Raw genomic sequence first — 21,815 nt, 5'->3', positions numbered from 1 at the left:
CTCTTTGTTTTGTATCCAATTTGGGAATTGTGTGACATTGAACACTTTTGCTTATTGATGCACATTGCTTTCTGTGACCTTAATAGCCCTGAAGAGGACATTGCATGGTCGAAACACGCGTTGGACATTTCATTGACTCACTTGGTTTCATTCAATGAAAATATATGTAATAAGCAATTAAAGTAGCCACTGTTTATGAGAGAGTAAGCTCTTGGTCAGTTTTTTTTTTTACAATCACTGTCACATTGCAGAGTATTGAGCGCAGGTTTATCGGAACAAACCACCTTTGAAGAGATTATCTCTGGTGATGTTGTGCCAGAGTCCCCCCGCACCCCTAGTACAGCTTTTCTTTTTGTGTATTATCTGGCATTTTAGCTCAAACCCTGGAATAGCCTTCCTTTCCAGCGATAGCTTATTGGTGGTTAATATCATGGTTATTGATGATGATACACGTTTCTGGTTATTGATGTTGATATATATTCTTGAGAAAGGGGTGCACTGAGACATGCTTCATCTTAATCTGTTTTGTTGCATGTTGTAATTTTAAAGAAAAAGTTTTTTTTTTTTTTTTAAAGTCACTGCTGTTGCAAGACTCTACTATATATCTTCCTATCTAAGCAACACAGGTCTAATCACAGCAGGCATATGGTACAAGACTCTTGTGTAGGCATATTATTGCACATGTTCTCTTCTGAACAAAAGGTCATAAAGGGATTAAAGCAAATTCATTAGCTAAAGCCAAAGGGAATGCTTTAGCTTGGCGGCCTAAAGCAGTACAGGATGAGTCGTAGAAAGGAGATAGAAAAGGACCCGGCAAAGCCCTTCAAAAGCAGTGGAAGGAATTTGGAGGTGCAGAAAAAAGCACTGAAATGCAGAGTCCCACCTTTTCACAGAAAAGTTCACAAAATTATCTTCAGATTCTTGAAGATTACCAAAATCGCACAAAACAACCCAAAAAATTAAATCAACAATCCAAAAAATGTAACAGAAATGTGATCAAGTGTAGAATCAAAGAAATAAGCGCTTGAATGTTACTTCAAAATGAAATTTTAAAGCACAGCATGTATAACCAAACCCTTAAAAGCAGCAATATTGCCCCATTTTTACATGCATAAAAAAGGTCAGGTAATCCGAGTTTGACACCTTCTGTGCCTGAACAGGTGCCTAGTCTTCAACCTTCTTACATATGTCATGCAGAACCTCATTAGGGAGCCAGCTGGGAAATGGACGCATCTTGGCACACCACCAAGCTTCCCTACAGACTAAAACAAGCACCAAACACATCTTAGATGCTCTGAGCACTTCAAGAGGACAATTAGTGCAGACGGGTGCTAAAGAAGGGGGACATACAGGATGGGGAGAAATTGGCAGGGATGCATACGCACATATTCAGGGATTGTATGATGCTTCATACCATACCCTCTTAAGATCGTCACCTTCTGTGGCATCAGACTGCTGCACGCACCAAGTAGGGGCCATAGAAGATCCTTTACCCAATACTAGCAATAGGCTAAGGGCCCTCACATAGGTACCATCAGTAGGTTATGTAGCCAAGGCTTTGGCATTGCCAGTAGCAGGATACCACTGCCTAGGCCCTGGTCACTGTCCGCTGGGAACTAGCTGTGTCTGGATCCTTGGATTTGCCGGTCACGATATACCTTCATCAAGATCCCCAGCTGGTGCTAGCAATGGGATCCTATTGCCGAGATCCCCATTTATAGCTAGTTAGGGGGTGGGTAAGTCATCCGAGGTTCTGTCCTCAAAGGATGACATTAATAATGACTGATCAAAATGCCAATTACTATATAGCCTTTTAAAAGAACTCCATACCAAACCTTTTGCCCCCACAAGTCATTGACTTAAGTCAATCTTGTCCGCAATCGGTTTACTCACCCTGGCTGCAGACCCAGGGTGCCTCAAAGCCAGAGCCATACTCTGATGAGGGGGTCTAGACGAGTTGGATTGTGTCTCTGGAGTGTCCTTGAGGGCTCAGCAAATACTTGGACAGCTTCGGCCTTTCCACAATGATGTACTCAAAATGGGCAGCAGGCCTTCTAGTATTGGGATTCTGCATCTCTGGAAACTCACAAGACCTCAGGAGGTGGCACAAATTAAAGTTCGTCTTGGGACTGGTTGCTACAAGCATACAAATGATACATCTCCCTAACAACCTCTCAAATTCTAAACATAACACAACCAGACCTATATTGCACAACAAAGCACAAGCACTTCACTACACCAGAACAACAAACCTAACCACACACATCCTCGCACAACAGCACATTGCAACACCGACTGAAAATAAATCACCGAACACTGTAAACCGAACTGAAGCTGCCAACAGCACATCACAGCTCTTGCGCTTTTTCCCCACTCAGTCCTACTAACCTACCTTACCCTCTTGCTTTTCAGATCCGCAAGGGGATCACTCTGGTAGGGATAGTGCGTGGTATGATTATGCTTTAACATAACTTACCTGCCTCCTTACTAGCCATGGATAGGGGTCTTAGCCATATGATCCCATCGTTGGCCCAGGCTGGAGTTTTTGGTCAAGGTATATCGGAACAGGCAGTTCCAAGGGTCCAGACAGACACAGCTACTTACAAGCTGACCGTGACCAGTGCCCTAGGCAGCGATATCCTGCTACTGGCAATGCCAAAGCCTTGGTTACATATCCTACTGATATGCCGCTTCTGGCCAACATACGCATTGATGACTGGCACCGTTCAGAGCCATGGCAGAGTTATTCAAATGCTGTTGCTGGTAAGGGAACAAGGGGGATGTGCACACTATGACCTACATAGTAAAAAAGTGCTGCACTTACTCTCAAGGTCAGAGATGATGAGGTTGTCATGCAGCTTTACAGCCCGGTGCTGTTCCACCTCATCCTCCAACTCAAAGATGGTCTCCTTCATGTCACTTCGCTCAGTCTCCTTTTCCTCCAACTCTGCTCGCACCTTCTCCAGGGCCACCGTCAGGTCCTCAATCTGCTTCTTGGCTTCCTGGCGATAGGCTGCATACTCGTCTTCCACCTGAGGATCAGGATGAAAGTGAGACATGGTGTGTGTGTGTGAGAGAGGAAGGGGAAATAGAATGATAAAGCCTAGTGGCAGTGTGTGAGAGAGGGAGAAAGGTAAAGAGTGAGGAAGAGGCAGATGAACACAGTTTGCCTTCCAACTGGCAGCTACACAACAGTCAATCACTTGAGCTTCCAAATGGCAGCCTTATAAAGAGGGCCTCTGGCTGGTGCCTTGATCCCCATTTGAGTCTAGAAAGTGAAATGAAGGATCTGCCCCAAGAATCACTGGAGGTGCACAGGAGTCTTGATCCGAGGCCCTCAGGAACTTAATATTTCAAATTGAAGCAACCTGAGCACAATTCACTAATCTTGTTTATCCTGCAACCTCTTGACATTGAGGACACCAATTAGGCTTGAGCAACACAGGCACACACACACACACACTTTGCTTTCCATTATTATCCATCATTACGAACATTTCAATTTACCCCCCAAAACCACTGCAATTCAGTTGTGAAAGCAGGCCAATAAAGGAACTACCCATTGCATTGTCTTTTCTCTAGCTGAATTACATTACATTAACTTGGGTTGCACTTCATGCCAGAGGTAAAAAAAAGTGTGGGTCCAGGTAGTGAACCAATGCTTCTTAGGGCCTCATTACACGGTAAAATACTGGTACCGGTAAATCCTTACCGCCTTACTACGAGGTCCCTTTGCGGGTTGGGGGATTTAACGCCTGCTTTTTGCAGGCGTTAAAATCCAACCCGCAAAGGGACCTCGGAGCTAATTACGGCACCGCAAAATTGCAGTGCCGTAATTAGCGCCTTCCCCATTCCCATAGAGCCCTATGAGGCAGAAATGGGAATGGGGAAGGGCAATGGTGGAAGGGGGATTTACCGCCCCTCCAACCTTGGAATGGGGTGGTAAATCCCCTTTCCACCAAGGCGGTGCCGGTATTTTACCGGCATGAGCCATGGCGCCAATAGCGCCATGGTTCACCGCCTACCGTGTAATGTGGCCCTTAGTGTCTTACTTCCAAGGCAAGCAAGTTTCCCCCGATATAGCCTCATTAGTTTTAGTTCACATTAGGATTAGTTGACAGTGTGAGGATACTCAACTAGGGCAGCACTATTAGGGGGTGGTGCCTCTATTTAGAGCAGCCAACTATCGCTACAATCCCTCCTACAACAGATAAAGCCTTGGTAAGGTACCAAATCATCCCAAAGAATGCTTGTGTTGGGGGCCCAAAGCAGATCTTAAGAATTCAGCTACATTTAGTCTGCACTAAATACTGGGCACTGATGGAAGAGTGGTAGGGAAATGAAGAGTTGGTAAGGAGGTGTTGGTGTTCAAGAAAATCCCACAGACATCACTCTAAGATCTGAAAGTTGGTCCTTTCTTCCACTGAGGAGGGATGAGGAGGAGGTGAGGCCAGAGTTTACAAAGCAGTAGATGCTCGATATAGAAACGTTAAAGTTATCAGCTCAGCTCACCTAGAACATCTTACTGTCCTCAAATCACTAGTCTATTTCGTTCATATCTAATTCAATGTAGTGTTTTACATGACTTTTAAAGTTGCTGTCCAAAAATATAGCACATAAGCAGGATTTGTATACCTAAAGTCATTCTTCCAAAATTAATGGAGCCATTGCAAATGCAAAGCAGGCACAAAGACCAATTGTTGTTGATTTAGCAACCGTTATGCCAGACATTATCCAGCAGACCCGGCTTTGAATCAAGGTGTTGTTTTGATGTGACCAGATATCTACAAAGAAACCCAACTTGGAAGAAATGATGTCCAGGTGCTGCAGGCCTGTGAAGTCCAAATGGAGAGTTCCATGGCACCAAGGATTTATGGATAATTCCAAAATGCTTTCAGATGCTACCCAATGCTCATACAGGCTCTGCTCGGGAAGGCAGACCTAGCGCAAACTTGGCATAGGAAATAGAACTCCCCAGTCTGCTTCTCTCCAGCCACCTGTCCTGTACTTAGAACAGGGGGTCTACAACCTTTGCCTCTCCAGATATTTTGGACTATATCACCCACCAGCCTTAGTAAATGGCTAGGATTCATGAGAGTTAGTTCAAAACATCTGGAGAGCCGCAGGTGGTGGTGGGATCCTACCTGCGCTCCTGAGAAGAATGTTGAAACAGCACCCCTTGTGGTTAAAAGGAGCCATCATAAAGAATGGCAGGGCACACCTTAGGCATGGTTAGAAGTGGGCGTGACATGGGGGATACACAAATGGGTGTAAGGAGTAGGCTTGCAACAGCAAATAACATTCAAAGACACTGTGTATACTGTGGATGAGTTGAAGAAAAGAAAATAGCAACCTAAACCTGCATGGGTCTCGGACAACTTGAAGAAGCAGTCACCAGGTGCTTTATATAATTATAGATCATTGTAATTGATTTTTTTATAACACGCTTAATAACGAGGAAGTTTCTAAGTGCGAACAGGGGGATTGAAACCTGTGTTGCTCTGCGTTGTCTTTCTTCCAAGACGAGCGCATTGCCACAGAGCTATACTACCCGTACCCTGGCGCTTGGGGATTAAACCCAATTGCTATCAATTGTGGATCACAAACCCATTGTTGGTTTTTGTTTAAGGATTCTCTAATTTCAGGGATCACAGAGGAGTAAGACAAATCATTCAGGCACATTTTATGGATGGATTACAGCAGGATGCTTTACCTTGACTATTGTGTCCTGCAACCGGTTGGCATCATTGTGAGTGTGAGCAAGCTCCTCCTGAAGGTTTCCGACCAATACTTCTGCTTTCTCCTTATCCATACGGACACTCTCAAGAAGGTCCTGAATGTCCGACTTGTCCCCAGAGTTGTGGATAGAGTACAGCTCAGCCACCTTCTGCTTTTCCTGTTCCAGGTGGGCCTTCAGCCGGTTCAACTCTATCTGGTCACTGGCCAAAGTGGCTTTGTACTCCTCCAAAGTGGCTGCCAGAGCAGACTTGCTGATCTGCTCAGATTCCAGGATGCGCTCCATGTGATGGTTGCGCTCCTTCAGTGCACTAATCACATCTTGGGCTTCCTTGTTGTCCTGCTCTGCCATCTTCAGGGTGTTGCTCAGGTGCTGCTGGACGCCAAGTAGCTGCTCCCGGTCAAACCGTGCATTCTCAGAAAGATCTGTGTAGCGCTGCTCCATGTCCATATATCGCCCACTTTTAACATCCTCATCCACTACATAAGAGATATGATGCTCATCCAGCAGTGAACGGAAGTACTCAATTTGCCGACTGTAGTGCTCTATCTTGTCGCTCTGCTGGCACAGCGAGTCCATGAGGATGACCTTCTCTTCGCCGTACCTCTCATTCTCACTGTTCAGCTCCTGGGTGATCTGCTGCAGGTCGGCCAGCTCCTGCAAGGTGGCTTGGAGCTCTTCAGCCGTGCTGTGCTGGTTCTCCTCCATCTGGTGGATGCGCTCGGTCAGGCATGCTACAGAAACCTCACTGACATTGCCGCTGCTACCCTTTCGAGAGCGTTCCATGCTCGGTAAGCCTTCAGATTCGGAAGACGACGAGGGGGCATCCAGAGCATCATCACTGGAGGTGAGGGGCTGGTAGACCTCACTGCACTCACTATCCAAATTGTCCATCGAATTGCTGTGCTGGTTATCCATCAAGGTGTTTTCATCCTGACTCAGCAAGTCCTCCATTGATCCTGGAGTTGAACCTTCCACTGAGGAAGCAAGGGTCCCACCACCATCACTATGACTACCAGCTGCCATGTCAGGGCTCAAACAATGATAGCCAAAGAGCTTTTCTGTGCTGTCCATCCTCTGCTCCAAGGAAAACCCCAGCGCATTTAACCGGTCCTTCAGCATTCGGTTCTCATTTTTGAGCTGGTTTAGCTCTTCCCGGATCGCATTGTTTTGCTCTTGAAGTAACAACAACATAGACTCCACGTCCGTGGGCTCATGCACCACAACAACCTCCTTCTCCTCAGATTTCTCCTCACTGTCAGAGTGATCGTCGTGCAAACCCAACTGTGTCCGCATGTCCCTGAGCTCGTTCCGCAGGTGAAGGATCTCCACATCCTTTGTGTTGGCTAGTGTCAGCAAGTCCTTCACTTTTGCTTCCAGAGCCGCCTTGTCATTGATCTGGTTATCAGACTTTGACTTGCTCATGCGGATGTCTGATTCTGTGCGGCTGCGGGAGCGTTTGGTTACTGCAGCGTCTACGCCACCTTGGCCCATGGATGAAAGCTTTTTGCTTGGATTTAGGCGAGAACGATCACGTAACCTTTCCTTGGAGGAGCTGGATTCTTTGGTCCCCGAAGACGTGCTACGCTTGGCTGTGTTCGTACCTGGAAAGAGAAGCACAAGAAACCATTTAGGTAGTGGCCAATGTTTTTTTAATTTTTGCAAAGATACATTGCACATTGGTTAATTGATGCTGCATTGTGTCTCAAACTTTATGGAGAAGAACAGTTACAATTTCATAAGGAAGGACAGTGTCTGGGGGATCTCCACTTAAATAATCTCAAACTAAAGTGTATTTGAAGAGACAGAGATTTGTTTACCATCACATGGTGGTAAACACCAATTTAAACTAGATTTCTGAAACAAACCAGCATGTGGAAAACTGGCCCAGATTCCAGAGATTTCGATAATGCAATGTGTCAAACTATATGTAAGAGAATAAGAGTCTTCCCTGAGTTTAGCGTGCATGTTAATTTTATATATTTTGAGGACAGAGAATGTAAATTAGGAAGCTTAACATACACAAGCCTTCGTAAGAGTTTGAATACATTTAGTGCATTGCAAGTTACCTGAAGAGGTAAACTTATTAAACTGAGGTTCTTTAAAAAGTACTCTACTTATACATATGGATGGTATGGAATAGGTGTCTCCCCAGAAAAGATTTCATATAAACGTCATTATATACGTTGCTTCGACAGTTTTAAGATTTAAATCAAAATAAACCATGATAATGACCAGGACTCCCATTATATCTGGGCTGTCCAAAGTCCACCAATCCAGAGTGCACTGTGAACTGTCCATGTCATTATCTACTACCAATAAAGAAAAAGCATGATCTTTAGCAAAAGTGCAGCTGGAGTTTGGTTCCTCAGCTGAATATAGCAACTAAAAGACACTTGAATGATTCTACTCACAATCACTCAACAGAAGGTTTACAGCTCTTCTCAGTACTACTATTGTACCTTATCTGCAATGGACAAAGCTGTAGCTAAGCTGCTCTTGGACTGGCTTTGTTGGAGGGTTACTGGTATACTGTTCTAGCATTAGGAGTAATTGTAATTGGTTATTTATAACGTGCTTAATACCCAGAGGTTTCTAATCACGGACCCTGGGATCAAACCTGTGCTGCACTGTGTCGTCTTGCTTCAAAGGCGAGAGTGTTTCCCCCAAGCTATCCTCCTAGCAATGAGGTTGGGGGGGAGGGGTGGAGGGCCATGATACAGTCTACCCCCTTGCCCAATTTCTTAGAATCGCAATCATCTTGTGCAGTGATGCACACATTACCCAAACCACCTCCATCTACCATGCTATAACTTTGCAGTTTCCCATTTTGGCTCCCATGTGGGCAGTGCAAACTGCCATCACCCCAGCACCCATAACCCACCTCCCACATGATATACTTGCGCTGCTCTCCACTTTGCTTTCCTAAGGGGAATGTGGCACAATCCTACCCTGGTAACCTGGCCGCTGCCACTGGTCTCCTTTGCATCATGCTGCGCTTGGTTAAACAGACTCAGGTGGTCGTGGAAGCCTGTTCCATACCAAAATTACCCCACTCTCCCCCCAAATGCTGTCTCTTTTGCTTAATGTGGGATATTCTTGGTTTTGTTTTCATGGTATCAAGTACACCATATACCTTAATCCTTTCCACCATGCCAAACTAATTAGGTTCTTAGTTATGCCCACCAGGGTGCTCATAGAACACTGCCCCCAAAACTCATATTGTACCGTGACGTTCTCGGCTTTGTCCTTGCAGGCGCTCATAGCACACTGTACCTTCTAGAACCATACTTTCAATATCTGTGCGGTCCTCAGATTTTCCCACTCATATGGTCATGATATTAGCCCGTCAACTGCAGCTACATGCTGTACCTGTACTGTCATGGTTGTGCCCATTTGTTTGATCAATCTAGAAGTCCCCCTCACATTAACAGCCCTTTTTACCTATATGTTACCTGTGTAGATCTTGGCTATGCTTCTTCAATGTTTGGCAATAGACCAATGCCCGACTCCCATCTAGTGCGCATGCTATTCTCTGCTTTTCACATTCATGTGTTTGTGATACAATGGCTCGTTCCCCTTTTGAGATCTTCCATAAGCTAGATTTGTAGCTCAGTGGGCTAATGCATCCTCTACCAAGGCCCGCATTTGACCTCATGATCACTGGTTGGAATCCCAGCACCTTCACTTGGCCTTTCATTCTTCCACGGTTGATAAAATGAGTGCAAGCACTTTGGGTAACAATATAAATCTGGAATCTGTCTATAGTGCCAAGAGCGCCCTGTTCTAGAAGTGGTATACTAAAGTAAATAAACTCCAGTCCTAGAATATGTAGATAAAGTGCTGCATAGTGGAAGAAAAAAAGGTAGTGTTTCCCCAATTAAGTTGTTTCCGGTTGATATAATGACCGTCTAGATACTGTCTTGTGTGTCCTCTAGTTTGGTCATGGTATCAACCCCAAGTGTCCTCATCTCTGATGCTCCACTTACATGGTTCTTGGTTTTGCCCTTTCATATAGCATGGAACAGTGCCAACTGATATCCCTCTTTCCACTGTGCCCATGTTGTACCTGTGCTGTTCTTGGTTTTGCCCTCCTGGGTGGTCATGGTGCCTGTGGACACTGAGGATGTGCCAGTGCTCTTCTTTCCCTTGACCCCGTTGGTCACTGTTAGCCCGCCAGCCATCCCAGCTAAGAGATCGTCATTGCTTTTCGCCTGAAAAAAGAGAAATTGTTACAGACCGACTATATACTGTGGTTCAAAGAAAACAGTAGAAGAAAGAGGTTATTTACATGCAACCATATTTTTGCAGTTCAATAGCTGTTATAGATTCCCATCCTTTGTATATGTCATATTATAAATACACATCTATGTGGATGCCAAATGTTCAATATACTCAGAAAATGTTCTGATTCAGGACTCAAGTAGAAGAAATATGCAAAGCAAGGAAACCTGGAACGAACCATTTTGCAAACACTAGTATTGAAAACAAACAAGAATCCTGCATAAATTGTGTGGCGCTAAGAAGATCCACTTTGTTTTCTCTAAATGCAGCCATGAATGTAAACTTGACCCCATTCCCTTTTGTTTCAGTTTAGATGGTGGGCTTCCTCAATGATCAACTCTGTTGCAAACCATACTTAACATCTTATCTCCTCTCACCACCAACCCACCCACCCACAGAGACACACCTAACCCACAATTACAGAAGAGACCACTTGGATATCACAAGGACGACTTTCAAGTGCATCCTAAGATACTAAAAGGCATTGTTGACAATCTCTAGGTTTGTTTCAGCCTCTACAAAGGATCAGGGCTTTTAGCGAGAATCTGAAACCTTACATCCATGTCCAGCCTCTTCACAGGTTCAAGGTTTAAAAGGAGCAGCCTGGTTTCAGTTTAAGAGTTGTAAGCCGGCTGACCAATAACAATACGCTCGCTAGCTGGCTCCCAAATGCCAAACACCTTTCTACCCCAAAGCCTGTATTGTAGAGGACGTCTATGCCCTCTCCCTTTTCTCTTCCTGGCATTCAATTGGCCTTTCCTCTTCTGAATGTTCTCATTCCCTGTTGGGTTCTGCCGTCATTAGTCCGACCCTGATGTTGCCAGGTGCCTCTGGATATGATGGTGCACAATAGATCACTCTTGGTCTTGGATATGATGGCACCTAGCACTCCGCTGCTTCTCAAAAACGGAAAGGTGCAGGAGGGACCCTTTGTGGATTCTAAGAAACCCAATGTCCAGGATGGAACTGTCGTGAATGCTAAATCAGGTCCTGGAGGGACTTTTAGTGTATAGAGAGGAAGCCTATGTCTAGGAAAGACAGACTGTGCATCCTGCGAAACCCCTGGAGAGATCTGCTCTGCATTGTGGCTAGTCCGATATAGGAGACTGACAAGAGGACATGTTTGGACAGCATATTTTATTAAAAATAAATAATGGCTCCTCTAAACTCTACGTCCAAGATGGGTTACCTATTCCACAACAAACGAGTGCTTGTCAGGACGTTCTACAAAGAAAACTCTGTCCTCCGTCAAACCCTAAGCTATTCCAACATCTGCCCTGTCTATCAAAAGAAAAAGACACAATCAGACTTCATTTAGGCTAGGATTTACTCCCCTTGCCTTAATTCATGCAGTTGCCAATAACAGAGAAATTGAGCTTTGGTGAAGGGTCTGCCTTGGAAAGGTTTGATGGACAATGCCGACAGGTAATTCCCTTAGGAAGTAGTAGTGGCTGGTTATCTGAGACCCACCAAAGAGTTAAGTCTTTTCAAGGGCTTGGTCTGTTCTAGTAGTTCACACAAAGCATTTTGCTTTTGGTTAAAATGGCATCCTCATCAGGCAGTTCAAACAGCTCTGATTTTATCTCGTCTCTCGGGATGTAATCTTCTTGTTTGACGTAACAGGTTCTCCAGAACTTGGTTGGTCGGTATTCACAAAAAAATAAAATTCACTCCTCTTCTCACCAACCCCTCTCTCATTCCGTCCCGTCCTGCCCCCTCACCTGCCAACCACCCTTCCACCCACTTCTCTCCCTAAGACCCTCACTTCCTTGTGAGGTATTTCCACTCTATTCTGTTTCTTCACCCCCTCCCGGGGTATACAAATTCTTAGCTCAGCGCGGGCTACGAGTCGGTTCAGCCCAGCTTTTCTTCTAGTTTCTTTTCCACGCACGTGGGGTAGGAAATTCGCAGCCCAGCATGGGCCACGAATGCGCTACACCTCATCTTGTTTCTCAGTTTGTTCCACTTCATGTGGGGTAAGCAAATTCTTAGACCGGCGTGGGCTACGGGTCCACTCAGCCCTGTCTTGCTACTCAGTTTGTTCTCCTTCTCGTGGGATATGCAGATTGCCAGCCCAGAGAGGCCATGGCTCCTCTCAACCCTGCTTTTGTTGTCTGTTCTTTTCCGCTCTTGTGGGGTCGCAAATTCTCAGTTTAGTGTGGGCTGCGAGTCTGCTCAACCTGGCTTTGGTTCCTAGTTCTTTCCCCCTCTCGTGGGGTAGGCGGATTGTCAGCCCAGCGTGGGCTTGGTTGTGGCTTCACCGCCCTCCACTCACTCCTCCTATGGTGCCATACACCCTCTGTCCAGCAGCAGTGCTCACCAGTGGAAGCAGCCTCTCTGGCCAGCGGGTTCCGTGCTCTTGACCTGGCTCTGGTCTGCACGGTTGACCCACCTTGCGTACCCTTCTTCCTCTCTGGGACTTGAGCATCAGAAAGGCAGGACAACCAATTTCTTCCGGTTTGGCTTTCCAGCCTTCCGCAGCGGCTCCAAGTTCGTTGTCCAGGCCTTCATCAAAGCAGCATCGTTCGTGGGCTGCCTGGGGTTCCCACCCACCACGCTGGCTGCAGGACTCTCCGGTTCTACTCCTCCTGTGAAGGAGACACTCCCTCCTCACTTGGCTGCACAAGCTGGCGTTTCTTGCTCTCCGACTGATTCTGTTGTTGCCCAGGCGTATTTAGGTCACTCCCTGGAACAGAAGGGGAGATTCCATTGGGTCTCGTTTTCACAAAGAGGTGGCAACAAATACCAAGTTCAGAAACCAAGCCATCCATTTTAAAAGGGCCATCTACAGGATTGCCCTGTTCAGCTCCCATATAACCAACAAGCACTTGGGACTTTACAGTGACAGGAGGTGGAATTAAATCCTTACTCGGGGATTCCATGTCCCCAGCGGGGAAGGAGAGTCCCCCCCAGTAGGATTCCACTGGCCCTATCCCCTAGTGAAGGAATTGCGTAGTGGGCTCACCTCCCCAGTCTCAGAGGGGGTGGTTCTCCTTTGTGTTAAGTCAGGAGGAGGCTGACCCATTTTTTTTTATTTTAAGCTTCTTTATTTAAATTATATGAAAAATTCCTTACTATCCCTAACCTACGAGGCTCCTTACCTAACCAAACTAACTAAGGTGCTGGTCATCTGTAGTGAAGTTTGAACGGAAATAGTCTGTCCTCCATCTAACTCTAGCTATTCTGTCCCTACAACCAAGAAGAAAAAAAAAGCCAGGAGAATGAATCCCTTCTCCTGGAAAGGCTTCTTCAGCTTACAAAATTCTAGGGGAATTACTCCCTTTTCCTAGATGTTCACCATTGGTTTTAAAATGCAATCCTCAGATATTGTTGAGCGATATCATTAAGTAACTGATGTATTTCCTGTAGGGGACTTTTCCCAGTCTCTTTCCCCTTCTTGCATTCCCGTTATGCCTTTCCTCTTTAGGCTTGAGAGTTTTAGGTATGCTGTGCAAAAGTAGCTCTTCAGTGTCTCTGGAAGTCCTACTCTTCCTTGTTCCAACTGGGAGAATATAACCCTCTTTGTATTCTTCTTGCTCTTAATGTTACTCTTGTTTCTTCAATTCTTTGTCTATCAGACAATGAGTATTCTCATATATCTCTTCTTCAGACTCAATGCCTTCTTTTCGGCCTTTCCATTCTCAAGCCACCTCTGAGATGAGTAGACAGAGTCCCAGAGTATTTGTGCTCTTCTTAACTTCGGTCTGACTACTGGGACGAGTAGGCTAAGTCCCAGAGCATTTGTTCCCCTTGTTAACTTTGGGCTAAGTACTGCAACGCGTAAGATGACAGCACTCTCGGTTGCCATGATCCCTCCCTGGTCTCCTGCCACCCCAGTTACCTTTTTTTACAGGGGTTGGTGTCGCCAGCCTGTTTTCAGGAACAGGATTTCACATGACGTCCAGAGACTTGATTTCTCGTTCCATAAGTGTTCTGTTTCTTTCTGCTGTTTCCAGACTTCAAATGTCTCTGCCTAGTTGTTGGACGAAGTAGTCCCCCGCTCCAAGGTCACGCCACCACTCTTGCCTGCTTCTATTCGTGGGGTGTCCTTCCCCTCTGTTTGTCAACCTCGGTCTTCTTCGAGCTCTGGCCAGAAACACATTCTTCCACCCGACGGAGGCTTGTGCGCTCCCGCAGTCTAGCCACGACTTGACTTGTGTGAAGCTCTGGGCATCTTTCCGGTCTGATGCTAAGAGGAGTCCCTTCTTCAATTTTTATAACAGGTTGCTCGGTTCTCCCCAGTGGAGGGTTATAGTCCCTCATTTCTGTCTGATAAATGTTCTGCACCCTCAGTTCACTCTTCTTCATTACAGCATTGGGAGCAATCATTTCTTTTTCATAGTATTCATGAAGGGTTGTTTTTCCAAGAAGAAACTCGAATACTGTATGACAGTAACACACAGTGATCTGGCTTGGTCTTATCATGGTGTTAGAGAAAGGGGCTTTAGAGAGTTCCTCTACGGAACTGGAGTCCATTTCCCTAAGGGGGAGTCTGTTCCTATGAGGTCCCACTTACCGTCACCGCTAGGGGGACTATTGCATAGCTGACTAACCTCACTAGTTAAACCCAAAGACGGCAGAGAAAAGATACAACAGAGTGTTGCCAGGCTGAGTGAAAGCCTGACAGACAGAATTCCATGAAGTCTGAAACCTGGGACCTTGAGGTGCATGTTGAAAGAAGTGAGGCCTGAAGAGGAGACCAGACTGAGTAACTTTTGCAAGAACCACCCCAGATCAGTAATTCTGTTTTGCTGGATTACAATACTTGAACTTCTGAAGATTGAGTTTGTGAACTTTTGCTTTCGACCAAACCCTTGGAACTTTTGTGCAAGTAGGTCGGGAAGCCAGGAAGCCAAACCTTCTTAAGGTTAGATACTGAATATGTACCTTGGCCATCAATTCTGAGACTTCACACCTTGTAGACTAGGGTGTGTCATGGTGAGACAAGCACTTGTTGGAGTATGTTACAGATGTTCTGTTTCTCGGGATTAAAACCATCTAAACTGTTAGGCACCTTTGAAAACCCTTGCTAATTGTTCTATGCCCTTAGCTTTGGACTATCATTATTTATAATTCTTCCCCTAGAACCTATAAGCATTGACCCCAACCTGCAAATCTTGAAGTTACTAATACATCCCAACTATTCGACCACCAAAAGTCTGTCACGTGTCATTGCTCAGCTTCACCAAAGGCGGTATGGGAAGGATCCTTTGGTCACCCAATCGACAACAGGAGCATGCACCCCCGCAGCGAAAGACCAATGCACCAGATGGAGGAGACCAGGGAACAGCACAGAGCGCAAAACATGATAAAAGTAATTAAACCTAATAGGAGCCATTACACAATAAACCAATCCGTGAATTTGACCAACATAAAACTGGCAAGGGAAATGAAGACTGCTAGCAGAATAAGAAAAAACTTAGAGGAACAAGAATAAAAAAGGGAATAACCGATCAGTGTTAGCATTAGAAAGCACTCCACAGAATTATAGGTATAAAGGGGCGTGAGAACGTTTATTGAGTGTCTTGTGCAGGGGAGTTGCTAGGTCTGGAAAACACCCGGGGCTAAGCTGATGTCGGAACTGTTGGCACTGGGGGCTAGCTGGTCTTTTGGCTGTAGCTCCTGAGATTCTATCCGGGGCTACAACCAAAAGATCAGGGGCTATAGCCCCCTTAGCCCCCCCCTAGCAACGCCCCTGGTCTTGTGCCTGGAGGAAGCAGACGTATGCGACAAGCTTACTCCCTTGATACAAGGGAAGATTGTTGAAGAGAGGAGTCATGGAAGGTGTGCTGCCTGGAGGAAGGCAGTGCAAGTCCAGAGAGGCTGGAATGAGAGAAAGAGCTATAGACTGGAAAGAAAAGCAGACAAGAGTGATACAAAAGTACCTCTCAAATTCTTTGGGGAACTGATGAGCCAGAGCCTGAAGCTTTCAACCAGCGACCCCTCGAGAAGGGGAGAGAACATCAGCTGACTGAAAAGGATACTGCATGCTAGTAGAGGGTTTCGAGCAGGGGGGCGTTACCAATTAAATTCTGAAAAACAAAGGCTTAGTAAAACGCTCTGTTCACAAGTAAAACTTGTGAAACGTAAAGTCCATGAGGGACCCATTCTGCATCCCGAGAAACCCAAGGTGCAGGATTGTCCTGTTAATCCTAAACAACACAAGGTTCAGGTGGGAGCTGTTGTGCATTGTGACAAACCCAAGATCCAGGAAGAACCTATTATGCATCCTGAGAAACCAAAGGAACTGCGAAACCCTGGGTCAGGAGGGACTTGTGCATCCTCAAAAACCAATGGTCCAGGAGGGACCTACGGTGCATCCTGAAAGTTCCAGGTCCATGAGGGGCCTACTGTGTACCCTGAGAAACCCAAGGACCAGGAAAGACCTGCCATGAAGCCTAAGACACCTATGGTCCAATAGGAAAAGGTTCTATGGGATATTTCTGCATTATGAAGGCCGAACCCCAAAAAGACCAATTTATTTTGGTTGTTTTGGTATTGCCTCCAAAATGCAGAAATATCACATTATGGGCCCCAATCCTCACCCTCTCCCATGCTGGTGAGCTTTTTAGTAAATCGGGGGGTTTCACCCCAAACCCCACTTTCATCCTCCCTCCTCCCCAGCCCATACATTCCCCTCATTCTCTAACACCATCTTATACATTTTTACCTGCATCCCCGCCCCCTCCCTTTCTCACCAAACATTCACCCACCTCTCCCTGACATACATGTACACACCAAAACAAACACCTTACTCCCAAGCCTTCCCTCACCTGACCGCTCGTGTGCGCTGCAGGTAGCAGCTGTCATTCCACAGATGGATGTGCAACGAGAGGAAGGCAGCGTCGGATGGAGCAAGGTAAGTGCTGGCGGGGGGGAATGGAGAGGGGGTTTAATTATGAGGTAGAGAGGTGGGTGAATGGCATTTTAACGATTGGTTTAGAAAGGCCGAATTCCCGAGTATAATCAGTCTTTCTAAATAGATTTTTTTTCCAGGTAAAGTAAAACTACATTTTCACTTAATACCCAAGAAACTGCTGTTATGAGAATGCATGCAAAGCCTATGTGTGACAGGTAGCAGTGTGAGAGAAAGCCTGACAGCCAGAAAATCATAAAGTCTGAAAACTGGGAGAGGAATTCAGATACATGTTTAAAGTGGAGAGGGCCGATGAAGAGACCGGACTGAGCAACTGTTGCACAAAACCTCTCCAGAGGAATAGTTTGCTTCTCCTGTGTTAGTATATTGTCGGACGTTTGAAGACTAGGTTTGTGAACTTTTGCTTTGAGACAAATCCCTAGAACGTTTGAGATTAGTTTAGGGTAGCCATGAGGCCTAAATATTTTTCAAGGTTAGGAATTGGAACTTTACATTGGGCACCCATTCTGAGACTTTACTTTATAGAGTAGGGTGGCTCAGAGAGACAAAGACTTACAAGAGTAGGATACAAATGTTATGTCTTGGAATTAAAAGCATCTATGTTAGGCACACCTTGTAAAAAGCCCTCACTGTTTCTATGCTCTCTGCACAGTTTACTTTAGGACTATCACTATTTATAGTTCTTCCCCTAGACCCAAAGTTCCAACTGCACAAATCTTGAAGCTACTAATAAAACATTTTCTGTTCAACCTTCAAAAGTCTATCACGTGTGTCATTGTTTGGGCACACCACAGATGCGGTATGGGGAGGATCCTATGCTGCCCTCACCTGTGTTCCCATCCCATGGCAGGAGTAAAATGTGGTGCCTCATTTCAGGGCTGTCTAGCATCACACTATCATCCCACTAGGGCAAACCGACCCTAAAGGTCTTGACCGTGGTCAAATCGCCTGGCAAGACGTACCCCATCCCTAGCAGAGTGCTTAAAACTCCATCTGAGCAGACCCAACACTTTAATATAGAGAAGGACACCTTTTCTGTTAAGAGAAACATTTCCTCTTCAGTCGACAATGGTACAGAGTGAATTGATATAGATGCAATCTCATCCAACATATCAATGGAGTCACTCTGCGTTTCCACAGATAAATGTTTCAAGTCCACAACTTCCAAAACGCTGAGCGTTGAGCAACAGAAGTGGAATTTCAGAAGCATTGTTCCCCGGCCAGTGGGGATACAATTATCATATTTCATCATGCACACTCTACGAAACAGGAAGCAAAGTACCGAAGAAGTAAGTTCCAGCATGTAACGTACACGCTGGAAACCCAAAAGACTTCCATTCAGTACAGGCAAACCCAGGGAGGCTCAGCGGAGGAGAACTGGTAAAATAGATGGCGAGTGTGCCAAGTATAACTTTAATCCGGCTCTTTGTGTCCAAATCAGCCCTCACTGTACACAGGGACCACAACCAGTACCAGTTGTCGAAAAAGTATAAGTCAGAGGTGCAGATCCTCAGTGAAAGACACAGCCAGGTGAAGGAGGGAACAAAGCCCCAGCTGCTCACGGTGGGTTTCAGGAGTCTAGCCTCGTATGGGATACTTTACTCACTGTAATCGTATTTCTGATGCTTATATCTGCTTAGATTCACGTGCTATGCACAGGCCAACATCTAGTGAAAGCTGCAGAGTATTACAGTTCTTGTTTTCGAAACTCGAAAAGGGACGTCGACAGGAAGTGCCACTAATACTATCCCTAGTGTGACATCTACTGTACCCGTGGTGCGTCAAGCGGCGAGGTCCCTCAGATTGTTTCTGACATGAGGTTGCATTAAGTGTAGCACGAGTACAGGTGTAGTAAAGCAGATTATACATCAGATAAAGCCCCAAAATAAATATCTATGCACCTTCTACTCCAGGGATGAAGGATGGGCGCATGTGAATCTAAGCAGATACAAGCATCAAAAATACGATTACGATGAGTAATGTATCCCTTCTGAGGCTTGTGGAATATGTTTAGATCACATGCTATGCATAGATTAGCAAGCAATATTTGGAAAAGGTGGTGGGTTGTGAGAAGGTACCACAGCAAATAGATGTTTTAGCACTGCTTGTCCCACCTGGGATTTTACAGTGAGTGTCAATGCAGTAGTGCCGAGTAACATTGTGGACAAAGCTCCATGTAGCTGCTTTGCAAATGGCCTCAAACGGGATGTTTGCGATAAAAGCCAAGGTAGCTCCTGTAACCCTGGTGGAGTGGGCCCTTGGTGTGAAAGGCAGTGTCTTGCTTGATAGAGTGTAGCAGAGCTGTATGCATCTGACTATCCATCTGGAGATGGGGGTTCTTGAAAATGCGGTCTCCTTCCCTGCCTGGAGCTACGGAGACAAACAGTTGATGTGTTTTCCTTAGCGGTCTGGTCTTGTTTACATAGTAAAGGACCACCCTTTTTACATCCAGTGTATGGAGTTTCTTCTCAGCTGAGCTTGTTTGGTTTTGAAATAAAGCTGGTAGTTCAATGGCCTGATTGACATGGAACTTGGAAATGATCTCAGGTGAAAACCTAGGGTGCGTTCTTAATATCAATTTGTCTTTGTGGATAACAAAGAAAGGGTTTTGCACTGACAAAGCTTGCAGTTCACCGACTCTCCTTATGGAGGCGATAAACACAAAGAAAGCAGTTTTATACTTAAGGTGTTTAAGGCTCGACTTACGCATAGGCTGAAAGGGGGGTCCCATAAGCTTTGCAGGTACTACGTTGAGGTTCCAAACTGGGGGCGGGTTTGAAATAGGAAGGTGGAGTCGTTTTACTCTCTCCATGAATGCCTTAATGATAGGGATTTTTCCACCAGGACACCTTACTTTGAGAAGTGGTTACGCGGATAGAGCCGCTAGGTGCACTTTTATTGAGTTAAATACTAGCCCTGAGTCTAGTAAGTGAAGCATGTAATGAAGAATGTGTGATTGAATACATTCTATTGGGTTTATTTGATTTGACTGGCACTAAATTACAAATCTTCTCTGCTTGTTAACAGTGTCTTGTGTCCGGTTTACGTGCCTTTTTGAGGATTTTCACCTTTAATCTACACCTTTGAGATAGATTTAGATGTCCAAACTCTATGATTTCAGGAGCCAAACTGCCAAGTTCATAGAATGAGGTTGAGGGTGTAATGTTGTCCCCCTGTGCTGAATGAGCAGGTTGAACAGGCAGAGGAGTTTTATCGGGCCGCACATCGCCAGTTTGCACAGCTGTGGATACCACGGTTGTCTCTTCCACATAGGAGCAAATAGGATTAATGTCATCTGTTCCTTGTGAATCTTGTTCACCACTTTGCTCATTAGTGTAGTTGGGGGGGAAAGCGCAGGCATATTTCCCTGATCAACTCATCCACAGGGTGTTCCCCTTGGAGTTGTGTTGGGGAAACCTGGATGCGAAGTCTGGGCATTGCTTGTTTTCTCTTGTTGCAAACAAGTCTAGCGAGGGGTAGCCCCACTGTGTGAAAATGTGATCTACGATATTTTTGTCCAGCTGCCACTCGTGCTCTTCTGAAAAAGGATCTCTGCTTAGTGAGTCCGCTAGAGTATTTAGTTCCCCTTTAACATGTTAGGAACATGCTCTACTTCAGTGCCCACTTCCATATTTTCTGTGCTAGCCTGGACAGATTTGGAGAATGTGTGCCCCCTGCTTGTTTATATAAAACATCGCAGTTGTGCTGTCTGTGAGAATTTGTACTGGTTGATTTGACAGTTGTGCTTCGGAGGCTTGGAGTGCTTTGAGCACTGCTAGAGGTTCTAGCAGGTTGATGTGGTTCTGTGCTGTGATTTGAGTCCACAGACCATGCGCTGTGAGATAGATGATGGGCCACCCACCCAGTGAGATGAGTCTGTCTAACAACCGCTTGCACCGCCGGATCGTGGAAGGGTTTTCACCTTCAACAGATTCTCCTTCGTCCACCAGCATAAAGCTTGTACTAGTGTTGGCAAAAACGACTTCTAAATCGTCCCACTGACCGCTTGCCTGAGACCACTGTTTCGCCAACCATTCTTGCATTCGGCACAATTGTGCGTGTGGGACCAGGTAAATGCATAATGCCATCATTCCGAGCAATCGGTAATCTGGAGAAAGACTACACCTGCTTCTGTTTTTATGACAGCTCCCAATAACTGTTTGGTCTTGTTTGGTTCAAGGCTTGACCTTTTCCTGTTGATTGAGAAACCCAATTGGAAAAGTAGATTGATCGTTCTTTGGTTATTTTGCTTGCAAATTTGGGGGGGGGGTTTCCCCCTATGATCAGCCAGTTGTCCAGGTAAGGGTACACTGGGATTGACTCCTTGCATAGGTGCGCCATCACCACCACCTTGGTGAATACCCTTGAAGTGGATGCTATGCAGAAGCGTAGCACCTTGAATTGGTAGTGATGGTTTGCTATGGAGCGGGGGTTTAATTATGAGGTAGGGAAGTGGGTGTGAAACACAAGAATCTTCTGTGCACTGGGAACATTGAAATATGAAAGTATTCATTTTTCATATCCAAGGTTGCCATGTAGTCCCCCCCGCTTTGCAGTGGGATCACTTCCTGTAGGGTGTCATGCAGAATTTCTGTGGCTTGACATAGGTGTTTGCAGGGCGCATTGAGAGAAATTTTTTTCGGCAAAAGGAAGTACATTGAATAGATACCCTTGTTTACCTGGTTCGCTGGGACGACTTCTACAGCGTCCTTTAATAGCAGCGCTGCCACCGCTTCCAATAGGATGCGCTGTTCTTCTTTGGAGGTGGTCCTTTGTCTTGGGGATGGTTGGCGGGTTTGCTGTAGCAGTTCTATACAATAACCTCCCGCCACAGTTGAAAGTACCCACTTGTCTGAGGTGATTCCCTCCCATTCGGGGGTAAAGTATGATATGCGTCCTCCTACTGGAGTGGCATGG

At 45.7% G+C, this 21,815-nt stretch overlaps 1 protein-coding gene across 3 annotated transcripts in view; it reads right to left on the bottom strand.

The window, feature by feature from the left end:
* SPECC1L (sperm antigen with calponin homology and coiled-coil domains 1 like) overlaps positions 1-21,815 on the bottom strand; it is a 909,747-nt gene that overhangs the window by 648,674 nt on the left and 239,258 nt on the right. For all 3 annotated transcript variants that reach the window (XM_069619860.1, XM_069619861.1, XM_069619859.1), the window contains 3 exons: positions 9,807-9,951; positions 5,714-7,341; positions 2,825-3,032 (listed from right to left, as the gene is read on the bottom strand). In XM_069619860.1, coding sequence (XP_069475961.1) covers positions 2,825-3,032; positions 5,714-7,341; positions 9,807-9,951 — 1,981 coding nt within the window. The remainder of the gene's footprint in view (positions 1-2,824; positions 3,033-5,713; positions 7,342-9,806; positions 9,952-21,815) is intronic.

The sequence above is a fragment of the Ambystoma mexicanum genome, chromosome 10 (assembly GCF_040938575.1).
Source record: "Ambystoma mexicanum isolate Mex_15411 chromosome 10, UKY_AmexF1_1, whole genome shotgun sequence".
In the NCBI taxonomy this organism is placed as follows: domain Eukaryota; kingdom Metazoa; phylum Chordata; class Amphibia; order Caudata; family Ambystomatidae; genus Ambystoma; species Ambystoma mexicanum.
This window is presented reverse-complemented; position numbering and strand designations above follow the sequence as displayed.